The sequence below is a fragment of the Rhea pennata genome, chromosome 28, assembly GCF_028389875.1.
Source record: "Rhea pennata isolate bPtePen1 chromosome 28, bPtePen1.pri, whole genome shotgun sequence".
NCBI classification, from domain to species: domain Eukaryota; kingdom Metazoa; phylum Chordata; class Aves; order Rheiformes; family Rheidae; genus Rhea; species Rhea pennata.
Genome location: NC_084690.1, coordinates 5,343,784 through 5,356,713, shown reverse-complemented (window position 1 = coordinate 5,356,713; position 12,930 = coordinate 5,343,784). Strand labels below are relative to the sequence as shown.

The 12,930-nt window shown below is 61.5% G+C and overlaps 1 protein-coding gene across 1 annotated transcript; it reads right to left on the bottom strand.

Annotated features, from left to right (window-relative positions):
• Positions 1-5,239: 5,239 nt before the first annotated feature.
• Positions 5,240-12,400, bottom strand: LOC134151937 (indoleamine 2,3-dioxygenase 2-like). Its single transcript, XM_062596892.1, has 10 exons — positions 12,272-12,400; positions 11,768-11,863; positions 11,248-11,367; positions 10,998-11,116; positions 10,486-10,500; positions 9,998-10,097; positions 9,411-9,528; positions 8,982-9,033; positions 6,793-6,941; positions 5,240-6,284 (listed from the first exon to the last, which is right to left on the bottom strand). Exons 1-10 carry the CDS (start codon positions 12,368-12,370, stop codon positions 5,914-5,916), a joined length of 1,239 nt encoding a protein of 412 aa, XP_062452876.1. The 5' UTR covers positions 12,371-12,400; the 3' UTR covers positions 5,240-5,913.
• Between the last annotated feature and the right edge of the window lie 530 nt (positions 12,401-12,930).

Here is a 12,930-nt window from a genome sequence, read left to right as displayed (position 1 = left end):
GATGCAATCTTTATATATACTTAATGCTCTCAGTCTTTCGAGATGGGGAAAGTATAAAACATCTTTCATCAGGGGAATGTTTCCTGAAAGCAAAGCTGCAAACCCAATCCTCTTTCCTGTCATGTACTAAATTTTTGGTGTACACTTTTTGTACAAGAAAGATTTTTGCTGTGTCCCAGAAACCCATAAAACAGTAGCTGCCAACTAAGTCATTCAGGTTGTCAGTGCTCTGGCTGGACCACGGGCAATGCGCTGCGCGGTGACAGTTGTGCCCGTAATCCCAAAAGGAGGCCGAGGACCTTGGCCAAGACATGTCTCTGGCCCAGCTCGTTTCCAAACTGTGTTTGTCCCCGTGCAAAACTGTTTTTATTCTAATGCTCTGCTGCCTGTCAGCCCTTGGTTCCTTCTGTTTCCAACAGCTTTAGGAGTGCAGCGTTTTGCGAACGCTGTCCGTGCATCAGGGACTCACCAGACTGAAGCAGAGCCCTTTCCCAGAGGTCCCTCCGGGTGACTTTCCATCTGGTGACTCGCTTTAGAGCTGCTGCCGTTTCCCAGCACAGGCCGTCCACGGGAAACCGTGAGCAATATTTTTCTGACACAGGCTGTTCTGTCATTTTAACTTCCCAGTATTCAGAAGCAGAAGGTGCTAAGAGCTGCAGCTGAGCAGATGACGGCACCTCCGCCGTCCTGCGCCCCAGCAATGCTGCAGCTCTGACGGCGCTTCGCTACAGCTTGCTCGCTGCAGCAGAAGCTGGAAAAACACGGGGGAAGCGTTAGGACTCGGCGAGGGGGAGGCAGCTGCCGCCTGCGTGCGGGGACCTGGCGGTGCCGGGCGGCGGGTCGGCTGTGAGCCCTCGGCAGCGGGATCCACCGCGTCCAGGCATCCCCGGCCCCACGGTGCCGGTGGCCTGGGCTGAGACAGCGCCGTGTCCGTCACCTCTGCGGAAATGGCTTTTCAGTCTGTCCCTAGCTGCCCTTCCGTATTCAGAGTGATTTAGCAGCAGCTCCGCTCTCCTCCTCTGCCCCGTCAGGGCTGTAACGAGCAGCCGTTGGCGTGAGCCCTGTCCCTGAGTCGTGTCTGGGCTGCAGGCGCTCCTGCCGAGGTGAATAATTCCCCAGGCAGAAGTGAAGCCCTGCAGGTTTCCTGAGCCCTCGCCACGTCGAGGGTTCGGGGGGATGCAGCAGCGCCAGGTGCAAGGTCGGGTTTTGGGTTTGGGGCAGGCAGCAGCACCAGAAACATGGCTACGGCAGTTGTTTGCCGGGTGCCGGGCGCAACGTTTACGCCCGGAGCGACTTGCCGAGCGAGGAAGAAGCCGCTTTAGCAGCTGCCTCGCGGAGAGGCTCGGTCCGGGGGCGGGCTGGCGGCCCGCGGAGGCTTCCAGGCTCGGCGGGGAGCGGGGCAGCGCGCGCGGCCGTCCCGGCGAGCTGGGGGCATCCCTCCCCGAAGAGCCCCTGGGCTGCGGCGCCTCGCCGGAGTGGAGCTGCCGGGCAGGGTGCAGCGATGCGGGAGCAGGTTTTGGAGACGCCGCTTTTCCAGGATAGAAACAGCAGAGCGGTTGTGCAGCGGGGTAAAATCTGGGGTGCGAACGGGCAGAGACCTGCAGCCTGCGGGGCACCGAGGTGGCAGGTCCAGGTCCGAGCCTCCCGCCTCGCACGACCAGCACGGCTTAGGGGGGTTGCTCCGAGATACGCTTGCTAGTGGATAGAGAGAAATTGGGATGAAAAATAGCAATCCTGGCACAGACTGGGAACGTGTGGAGATGAATGGCAGAGATGCTTTGGGCGGGAGGAGAAGACAGTCTAGATGGGGCCTTTAGGACTACAGAAGTAGCCGAGGGATCCCGCGTGCTGCTGCAGACCTCCCTGGTACTTAAGGAAAGTTGATCATGAAATGTTTTATAGCTTATGAGGAGCTTGTAAGGCAGCCAGGACCTGGATAATGGGGGATTTTAATTACTTGGATATTGATGGCCGTAATAACTGTGCAAAAAACCACAAAGGGGAACCTGTGGCTGGAGGGGGAGAGCAAGGCTGATCTATACGCAGCACGTTAAATAACCTAAATCGTTCGGAGACTCCTCTGGCCCCGGTTTCAGGAACGGAGCCAAGTATGATAAATCAGATGGAGGTTGAGCAGTGCCTAGAATCCAAATGTTTATATTGTTGTTCGATTTCAAACGTCCACGAGGACAAAAGCGGTGGCAGAAGTTGCAGCTTTGGGGAAGGGGCGCGGCCGGGAGGCGGCTGCAAGCGTGCAGAAACCTTTTGGACAGGCGTGCGGAGGAGTGCGGGGCGGCAGGGGGGCGGCGGGAGGAGGGCAGCAGGCGCGGAGCCACGGACGGGGTCCGCAGAGGCCGCCGGGGGCCGGCGGTCTGCAGGCAGCGGCGAGCTGTGCGGAGCCCCGGGTTCTCCACCGAAAACCTAGGGGAAGGGGTTGTGGGGCTTCGAGGGGGGAGGCCGCGCCAGGCTGCGGGTGCAGGGATTTGCGTCCTCGCAGGCGTTCGGGCTGCGGCCGGGGCTGCGGCGTGCCGGCCGCGCTCGTGGCCCTGCGCACGGCTCCAGGGCCGGCCGCGGCCGAGCGCAGCCTTCGCAGCGCCGCAGCCCGCGCTGGGCAAACCCAGGGTCGCTGCTGCTGCCGCGGCGCGGGCGACCCCCCGACTCCGAGTCCTTGGCGTGGGCCATTCAGATAGCCTGTGTCGCGGGAAAGGGCCCATCCATCACAGCTGGAAGAAGCCGGCCGGGAGTCGGCGCCGGGCGGCCGCGGGCAGCCCGCCGCGGTGCAGGCTTCCGCGGCAGCTGCAGCGTGCCAGGCGCCGAGTTGTTTTTAAATGTATTGCGGCATTTTTAGGTGTAGGGTCTGCTAAATAATTTAAATCTAACGTGTCTCCAGTCACAGTGCACCCGAGACCGGAGACGCCTGCGTCTTGTGATCAGTATTAGACATCGTGGTTGGGAAACAGGGACGAATCAAAGCTCCCGTGAAGCAGCCGCCCCAGCACGCTGGGAAGTGGGACAGGGCGTCTGCGCGTCGCCTGCTCGGTGCTGAGACGCGGTAGGATCCTCCGGGCTGCACCCGATTAATGCACGTGCTGTAGCTGGATGCTTCTCTTGCAGAGTATTTGGTGAACTGCAGTCAATCTCGATAAGTCCTTCTTACATAGTTTGCCAGGCTGGAAAAGCCGTGGACTAAGCAGCGATGCCAGGGGAGCTGGGCAGGTTGAGGCATCCTCCGCCGTGCCCCGAAGAGCCCGGCGGGGCCCGAAAGCCTTCCCGTGCCGCTCATCCTCCCCGTTTCCCCGCTCCTCCTTCCTCCTGCCCGGGTTGCATCACCGTCCTGGCTGCTCCAGTCGTCCCGGCGCGTGCGGGCAGGGGCGGCCCGTGCGCCTCCCTCGCAGAGCCGCTCAGCATGCGCTCCCCGAGGGCCCGTGTTGTATCTGTCACTTAGCCGGAGTCGTGGGGTTTGGGTTTTCTGTAGTTCACGCAGTTTTCCTGAAATGGTCTGAAATGTAGTAGAGCAAAACAATCACTGGTATGAAATATTTCCAACACAAAATATGCAGCAGCTATTCGGAAGCGAGGATCTAGTGGAATGAGGGCTGCCTGGCAAAGATTTAAAGGTGCTGACGTGCTCCTATGGGTTGTTTACTGTAGATACCTTCTCCTAAGCCCCGGTTTTAAGGCTGCCTTTCAAAAGAGGGCACCAAATAAAATTTAGCAAGGAGCTTTAATAATTCATGCTGCTGTGTGCTGAGCTTTTTGTTGCCCTTCGGGGAATGAAGCCTCATTTCAAAGGACCTTGACTTTCTTCTTATGGTGCCAGAGAAGTGGCTCTGATGGAGCTATTTTTGCACCAGGCCACGGACCGGGTGTGAAGCTGTGGGTGGCTGTGCCAGCAAACCGGGCCAGGGAGACGTGGCTGCTTGTGGCCAGATCTCCCTAAGGATCCCGACCTCCTCTAGCACCGGCTGATTGCAGGGAGCTGTGGGTGCTCTCTGGCTGTAAAAATCAAGCCACTTGGGTGTCTGGCATTGTGGAGAAACTCCGTCACTGCTCTCAGTGCAAAGGTCTACCCGTCTGTCCCACAGCACGGAGGTGGCAGCGGTGCAGAGGGAGGGCAGGGGGCCCGGGGTGCCGGCGATGCCCTGCACAAACTGGGCAAGGGCCAGGTTGGTGGCAGTAGGACCGAGGTCCTCGGCCTCCTCGTTGGAACATGAAGATGGAGGAGCTTGTGCATGCCCAGAAGCGGCAGCTTTACCCTTGGGTCGTCTGTAACCCTTAAGGCGTCAGGAGGCGCAGCAGAGAGCAGCAGTGCATCCTCATTGCTTAATATATCATCTCCAAAGTAGCACGAGCCTCCTCGGCACCGCATGCTGCTTCCCCCATGGGCCGCTCCCTTCTCCCCTCCGCCGCATCCGCTCGCCTCTCCAGCTGGGTTTGAGCAGCGTCGGTGCAATTCTAGTGACTGGATAATTAATGTTTGTTAGACTTAGCCTGTGAGTAATTATGTTCCAGATGCACTGTCTGGTTAAGGCCTCTGCCTGTTATTCCAACTGATAATAAGCAATTCAGTAGACAAAACTGTCTCATACAGAGGCACATAGTAATAAAATGCAATAAGGAGTCCTACTTCTGGACTGGACTGCTTGTTGTTACCAGCCCAGGGATGAGGTTCAGGCTGAGAGATCTGATGAGACTTGGTGACCTGAGATTGCCCTGATTCTTTGGACCGACACATATCTGGCAGCCCTGGGCACTTAAGAAACATGTTTTGTTCCAGGTGTTAAAATGACATGGTTTGGTTTGTTTGGGGGCAAGAGGAATCATACCTAACAGCTACGGAAGCGTCTGAGATGCTGACGGCTCTGGGGTCTCGCAGAAAGCCTCTGCAGACCCCATCTTGCAGGGTGCTGGCAGCTGGCAGACCTGCTGCACTCCTCCCAATGCTGCTCCCCAAATAGAAACTAATATTTTGCTAATTCTGTCCTGCCCCCGCACTTTGATGTTCTGCTGCAAGTGCTGACTGTTCCCAGCCACTGACTTATCCAGCCTTGACCCAGGTAGCTCTCAGCAGCAGTGAGAAAAGCAGGTTTCTGCTGCCACCTCGTGATGGGAGAAGTGCCCTCAACTGTCTGCAGGGGTTTTGATTTCTTGGTGTGGGCAACTAGTTATGCTAGGGCGCAGTACCTGAAGATCTTTCTTTGCAATGGAAATCTGAGGCTAGATGCTCGTTTTTAGGGATTCCAACTTTATTGGTCAATTTACTTCATGTGATCTCGAATTGCTTGTGCTCCAGCTCCCGGTGGTTTCTCAGGGGTCGAGTCTGCAGGGTGGGGATTGGAAAACGGGGCCAGTGCAGCAGCGGCCCGGGAGGAGGTGCTGCGAGGAGCGCGGCTCTGCCTGGTGCCTGCAAAGGGGTGCTGTGCTCCCTAGGCGCTTTCCGGGGCTGGGGAGCCGGAGTGCTGCCCTCCCTGGAGCAGGCTCGCGATCACACCGGCAACCTCCAAAGGATAACCGTAAAACTGTGGGAAAACGATTGTGAGGAATACGCACGTTCGTGGAAACGGGGAAAGGGTTAGGGTTAGGCTGGCCAGCAGCGATGGACGGAGACCCCCAAGGGGCAGCGTGCGGTCGCGGGCGAGAGTCCGGGGCAGGGGCGGCCAGGGCCCGGCAGTGCCCGGGCTTGGCGCGGGCAGGGATGGATGCTGAGGGCCAGATGATTTCCCTCTGATGAAGAGCAGTTCGCCTTGGTCCCGGTGTCTCTGAGTGGCACAAGTGGGACTGGGCTACCTAAGATGAAGCTTTCAGTGACGGTCGCTGTAGTCAGGTTTGGGCTCGAGCTCTACGGACGCTGAACGGAGTCAGCTGGTCTCCGAGACCTGCTTTCGGCCGTGCCTTAGGGACCGCGAGGACGCGTCAGGCACTTATCATCCCTTCCCTCGTCGTGTCCCTGACGCTCTTGAGGAACCTGAAGATGTGCGAGCCGCCAGTCCCTTTGGCTTCCAGCAGGGAAGGTGGCTTCCCCGGCGGGGGGCCGGCGCCGGCGGCGGGCTCGCCCTGCCGGGCCCTGGCCTTGGCAGCCGCGGAGCTGATGTACTTAGTGACGATGGCGATGTGGCAGGTTCTGAAGTCGGTCAGGGCAGAGACGCACTGGTTGAAGGCGGCGCAGAGCTTCCTGCTCCCGGAGCAGAGGACGTGCTGCTTCAGGGACGGGGCACGCTGGATTTCTTCCACAAAGGCACGGTGGGGAGGGGGCATGTAGTCCCTCATCCTGTGCAGGAAGGCAGCTGCAAAACACCAGCAAAGGGAGAAATGAGCCTGTGTCCAATGGGTTAAAGCAGTCGGATGCTCGGGCAGGGAGCAGCCAGGCTGAAGCCTCGGTGCTGGCGCAGTGCGTGGGCTGCGGTGGCTCTTCCCGCTCGCCAGCAGCCTTTTCCGCTCTTGCAGAAACTGCGGCGCTGGCAGGAGATGAGCTGCCTGGAGCCGCTCTGTGCCTGGGGCAGCGGGGATGTGCCTGGTTTTGCATGCAGGAGAGCTGGCTGAGGGCCTTATATATAAGGATAGGAATTGGTAATGGCGTGAAAGCGCCAGCCGGCATCCCGTTTGCGGACTTCCTCCCCGGCCGTGCTCTGTGGCCAGGGCTGGCGGCCGGCAAAGGACCCCGGGCTTCATGTACTGCTAAATCTGCCGCCCGCAAAGCCGTGGGAAACACGCTGGCCGGGTCCTTCCCCTGCCCCTCTCCTCTCCCCCACACACTTAATTGCTTGAGAAAAGAAAAGGAAGTGTTTGACTTACTGCTTTCCTCGCTGTGGCGAATGCCCAGGAGCTCGTCGAAGGCGTGGAGGACGGTGCTCTGCGCGGCGCTGCCGCCGGAGTACGCCATGGGCTCCTCCGACACTCCTTCGTAGACCAGCCCGTGCGGCATCGCCGGGTTGTCCTTCCAGCTGAGTGAGAGGAGCCGGCGGTCGGGAGGGGCGGCCGGGAAGGGCGGCTGCCAGGCCAGACCCCGCCGTGGCGCGGGAAGCCTCCTGGGCAAGCCTGGCGGCCATCCCCGGGGCGCCTGGGCTTCGGGAGGGGAGGTGGCGGCCAGCTGCCTGGCACAGTGCCTCAGCACAAGCCCAAGCAGCGGAGACCCCCGGGAAAACCCACCGCCTGCTCAGGAGCAAGGTGCAGGGCCGCGGCAGCAGCCAGCCTGTGCCGTGCTGCATGCTGCACCGCGTGCTATGATGGTGTGCGGTGCCACGTGCCGTGCCGTGTGCCGTGCCGGCATGACGTGCCACGTGCCGTGCCAGCATGACGTGCCACGTGCCGTGCTGGCATGCTGTGCCGCGTGCCGTGCCGGCATGACGTGCCACGTGCTGTGCCGGCATGCCGTGCCACGTGCTATGCCGGCATGCTGTGCCACGTGCTGTGCCGCGTGCCGTGCCAGCATGACGTGCCACGTGCCGTGCCATGTGCTGTGCCGGCATGCCGTGCCATGTGCTGTGCCGGCATGCCGTGCCACGTGCCGTGCCGTGTGCCGTGCCGGCATGCTGTGCCACGTGCCGTGCCAGCATGCTGTGCCGCGTGCCGTGCTGGCATGCCGGGCAGCCGCCGCGGGGCCCGGCCACCCCGGAGCCAAGCTGCCAACTTCCACGGAAGCTGTTTCAGGGGCACCGCGAGCACCTGCTCGTCGCCTTTTGCCCGCGAGCACGAGGCGCTCGGCTTGCCGCAGGCTGCCGGCGGGCCCGGCCGGTCCCGGGAAGCGCCCTGCCGCGGCGGCGCCTCCTCCCGCCCGTGGAGCGGGCGGCAGCGGAGCGGTTGGGTAGCGGTGCCTGATGCATTAATCCCCTGAAACGCCCACGGTCTGCTAGAAGCCAGGCTGCTGCTGCCTGCTCGTCGGAGCCCCGGGCGTTTGCACGGCGGGTTCGGCTCCGTTGCTGTTACCCCGCGAAACGCCTGTGACGGCGGTGCGGGGCGGCCTGCCGCCCCGGCTCTGCACGGAGGACGACGCTGTAAGGCGGTTTCCTCTCGCTTGCGAAAGGCGCCAGCGTCCAGCGCGCCCAGGACCTGGGCAGCGTTTCGTGCCTCCCCCCCTCTGTGCACCTCAGTCCTCAGGCTGCGTCGTCCCGGTTTATGTGCCTCTCGTGCAAAGCTGGACAAATGCTCTCTTACAAATGGAAAGAGAAGTTGTAATTTCAGAGAGATAATGTGCCTGGCACAAAAATATCTCTTGACCTTCTAGAGAATGCACTGTTTCATGAAGCTTTGAGTACTGGCTGCTAAGGCTGTTTAACTGCAGGAGCAGATTTTGCACAGATTGAAAATAGATTCATTATCGAATACCTTATTATTTTTAGCTGTCCCAGGGATGTATTTATAGTAACCTCTACTAGTGGGAAATTCTTGTAAGCAGAAGGGAATTTAAAAGGCATGTTTTTCCAGGCTGATGACCATCAAGACAAGGTCAGCTTGGATAAAAAATGAAAGCAAGCTAATCAGGATGCATGGAGCCTTTTGACTTAGGAATGCTGAGATACACTGAACAGAAATAAAAATAGAAACCTTCCAAGAAGCCCAAGAGCAGAGGAGTTTGGGATGCTTGCAGCTCCACAGGAAGGATGAGAGCTTTGGCCTCTCCTTACCCTATTTCTACCTTGCCCAACTGACAGTTTGAGTATTTGGGGGATATGTTTTTTTTAATTAATGGAATTGCATTCAGCCTCATAGCTGCGTGTGCCATGCACAAAGCAAAGAGGAATTAGTCTTGTTGAGCCAAGAGAAGTAACGATTCCTCCCCGCGCCGTTCGGGCTGTTTCCGTGCAGGGACCAGGCTTGGGGGGGAGGTTCACGTGTGGGATGCAGAGACGGGGGGGCGCAGAACGAGCCTCTCCACCCGGCGCCTCGTCCAGGGAGCCTGGCTCTCCCGCCGGGGCCCCCGTCCGCCCCTTCACTGCTCCTCCCCGCCCTCGGAAACGGCTTTAGCGGAAAATGTGCTGACTTACCCGGAGAGAAAGATCCGGATCACAGAGTAAAATACTGCTGGATCCACATAATCTAGGAGAGAAATCAGACCATAAATGTTACTGCAGGCGAAAGGCAATTAGTTACATCTGCATCAGCTTTTCCCATCCGGCGGCACTTCCTCTCCCCGGAGCTGGGAAGTGGCCCGAATCCGCTGCGGGAGGAGCGGGCGGCCGGCGCTGCCCCCGTGGCCACACGGCGTGTGGCTGTGGTGCAAAAAACACCCCGAGCTTTTTTACCAGGGGCTGGGGTGCACCAGCCCCATCCGTCACTTCGCTTCCACCTGACTCTCCCCTGCCGCGGTCCCTTCCGCTCCGTCCCTCCGGCGATGCTTTACGGGCCCCGTGCCGGCGCGTGCACACTGCTGCATCTGGATGAGCTGTGTGTGCGTGCATGAAGTGCGTTATTACCGTGCATCCGCCTCAGGGCCTTGTTCATGTCCCCGATGGCCCCCGCCAGCTGCTGCAGGGCTTCTAGCAGGGTGTCTTCATCGAGCTGCAGGAGGGCGTTAATGGCCTGAGCGACTGCCTGCGGGAGAAGAGGAGGGAGAGCCGGGAAGGGGCTGCGACTGGTTTACTCTCGGTGCACTGGTTATGAACCAGTTATAGTGCAGAGCCTGTTAGCAAGCTGAAAACCCCAGCTGGGCACCAGAAGCACATGTAAATCTGCGCCATGGAGGGCAGGCAGAGGGAAGGGAAGTTCGTGTCGGAGCTCTGGGGCCACGACCGAGCGGCGCTGGCCAGGTCCCCATCTCCTCTGCGTGCGCGGGACGGGGGCAGCCGGTGTGCCCCCCTCCGGAGGCACCTCTCGGGTGCTTTCCAGGCTGGGAAAGAGCAGGGCATCCTGAGACTGTGCCGTGCTCCTCCGTGGCCAGCTGGCAGCGAGCCGGGCGGGCTGCAGCGGGCACCTCGCGTCTCTGGCCACGTGGCTAAAGGGGCCCGGCGGCGAGCGAGAGCGCGCGTACCCGCACGCCGGCCGGCTCGCGGCTGCACGGTACCTTGATCCCGGGCACGGCCGCCTTCTCCACCAGGAGGGTGACGAGGATGAACCCTCTCAGGCTCTCTCCCCCGGGCAGCGCAACGATGGTGTCCAGGTTTCTGCAGAGGCGGCCGGCGAAAGGGCCAAGCGCGCGGGGTGAGCGGGGCACGCGCAGCCGGTTTCCTGCTCGCTCGCCTGGCTGCGGTGCGCTCGCAGGGGCGGGTTGGGACCTGCCATCTCCGGCAGCTTTGCAGGGGCTGTGACCAGCAGTGGTCTGGGTCGTTTTGCCCCGGGCTCTGCCTATGTGGGAGCCTAACCTTCCTCACGCGCCCGCTGCGCTGCAGACCCGGCAGCAGCCTTCTCTCGGCAAAGACCGAGCTGCAGGGTTGCACTTGCGTATCAAGAGATGGGTCTAACCTAAGCTGAACCCTGCAGCAATGGAGCCACAAAGCCAAAGCAAACAAAGCTAAGGCTGTTAAAAAATAAATAAGCATCCTAAATACTTACTCAATTTCCAGCGGCCTGAAGGTGTTCCGGGCATTGCCAGCAAGTGCAAGAGAAAAGGAGAGAGAGGCGTTACCGACCGCGTTAGCAATCGGTTGCGTTACGCGGGGACAGACGCGTCCCCGAGAGCTGCCCCGCAGCCCGGGGCTCCTAGCAGCTCCCGTTTGCCACGTGTCTGTGCCGGCGGGACCCCAAAGGGTGCCTCCCCCCGTCCCGGCAAGACCCTCCCAAGGAGCCTTCTCCTTCAGACGGGCCGCAAGTAATGATGAGAGTCCCAGAGCGGTTGAGGTTGGCAGGGAGGTTGGCCTCTGGAGATTGTCTAGTCCAACCTGCTGCTCGAGCAGGGTCACCTAGAGCGCGTTAGGTTGTTTTTCAGTGGTTTTTCATCAGCATATGAGTCAAAACACGGCTAGGCTGGTTTGTGGGGCTAGGCTGGTTTTGATCAGGCTTATCACTTTTGACCCGACCACCGGAAAGGCTGCGTTGGGTGCGGAGGCCGAGCGTCGCGCGTTTACCCGCTTGGAGTCTTCCTCTTCCAGTTGGCGAGCACGAAGTCGGCGTGGCAGAGGATGGGGGGGAGGCCGAGGCTCCGCGAGACCTCCCAGAAGGGGATGGCCAGGTTTCGGGGCAGGACCTGGAAGGCACCACAGAGAGAGGAGGAACACGGTGAGGCCGAGGCAGCGCGGGGCTGGGCGGAGGGGCTTCGCTCCCCTCCGCTGCTTCCGCAGGCTTCCTGGGGATCCCAGAGCTCCGCGCTGCTCTTACCTTGACAGCGCCCTCCTCGCCCTCCTGCCAGAGGTAGCCCATGGTGAGGAAGCTGAGCACCACATGAGCCAGGTGCAGCTCTTCGTGCCCGTGGAGCTCCTGGGTGCTCAGCTGGGGCATCTGCCAAAGAGATGCTGGCAAGGTGGCGTGGAGGGTCTGGGCTGGGACACCCCTCCTGCCCGTCTGCACGTTGCGTGCAAGCTCCGTGCAAGCTCCGTGCGAGCTCCATGCCCCGCGTGCAAGCTCTGCGCCCTCCAGGCAAGCTCCATGCGAGCTCCGTGCCCTGCATTCAAGCTCTACACCCTCCATGCACGCTCCGTGCAACCCGCGCGAACCCCCTGCCTGGCTCGGGCACCACGCTCGCTCGCAAACGCAGCCGGGCCTCGCTGGCCCGTGCATGCGGCCCGCTTTCCCGGGGCGGGCACGGCTCGCAGCAGGCCCCCAGGCGCAGCAGCCAGCTGGAGGGCTCCTGTGCTTTTCCGCGCTCCTCGCGAGCGCAGGCAGCAGCGGCGGCGGGTACCTGGCGAAGGCGCGAGCGGAGCTGGCGGCTGGCGACGAGCTGGGGCAGGCTGCCGGCAATCTCCATCCACGGCCCGTAGCGAGCCGGGAGCTCCGTCTTGGGCGGCATTAAGAGAGGTTGGAGAGAGGCGGTGAGGCGCGGAGCTGGCCGCGCGCTGCAGGCGCGGGAAGGACGCGCAGGGCAAGCGGGAGGTCGGGGAGCAGCGGGAGGCGCGGGGGGCTGCGGAGCCGCGGTGGCGGCAGAGCCTGGCTGCCAGCAGCGGGACGTCCGCGGGGAGGCGAAGGAGCCGCGGCCCCACGCGCCGAGGCTCGAGGGCTGTGTCCAGTCCCCACCTCGCGGTATTAGCCTGCCTAAGCCAAAGTATCGGACGCGTTCCTTATTGCTATTTTTTATAAATCACTGCAAAATTGCGTTAAGTTTTACCCCAGGAGAAGGCTGCTCGCTAACCCCGCTTGTTCTCTGCTCAGTGTTTAGTGCGACGTCGCAGTGACGGCCGGTTCCTACCAGGGGATTCGGGAGAAGGAAGCCGTATTCCTCCGAGAGCTGGAACCTGCCCAGCGTGAGCGGCCGCGGCGTCGCCTCCTCTTCGCCGCTCGCTGCCATCCCCCAGGTGGCTGGTTGCAGAGTCGGGACTCCCTGGGCCGGTGGTGGAGCAGGATCGGGATCGGGATCGGAGGAGCGCGGCGCTGCCCGCTCCCTGCAGTGCCCGGTATGTGCTGAGCCAGCGAGCGGGGCCGGCGCAGGGCCGAACCTTGTCCTGGGGGAGCGCCGCCCGCGCTGCCCCGCGGCTGGGGGTCGAGCAAACACGAGTAAAGGTTGCTGATAAGTCGTTATCCGCCGGGCAAACATTAATCTCTGTCTCCGTCGGCCTCCACCTACGGAGGCGGCTGAGGGAGGCTCGCTCCGGCGGGGGTCTGCGAGCTGCATCCCGCTGCAGAAACCCCTCTCGGCGCGGCTGGGCAGCTCCGGGCCGCGGCACCGAGCGCCCCGGGTGCTGCAGCCGCGCGGTTCCCCCGGGCTCCTCCCGCGGTGCTCCGCCAGGGACGCGCACCGTCAGACCGTGCCCTCAGCCCTGTGCTTGCATTAGGTGCTGCTGATTTGTGCACCGATAAGGTGCCCGGCACAGCCCGAGTAGCGCAATGGGAGCCACGGCCCGGGAGAGC

What these genes read in the sequence shown, in the direction of transcription:
- LOC134151937 (XM_062596892.1), bottom strand. Translation starts at nt 12,370, where the DNA reads ATGGCAGCGAGCGGCGAAGAGGAGGCGACGCCGCGGCCGCTCACGCTG. An exon ending in GCGAGGAGGGCGCTGTCAAG is followed by an intron (nt 11,117 to 11,247) that starts GTAAGAGCAGCG and finishes GGTGCCTTCCAG; the next exon opens with GTCCTGCCCCGAAACCTGGC. An exon ending in GGCCCTGAGGCGGATGCACG is followed by an intron (nt 9,034 to 9,410) that starts GTAATAACGCAC and finishes TTTCTCTCCTAG; the next exon opens with ATTATGTGGATCCAGCAGTA.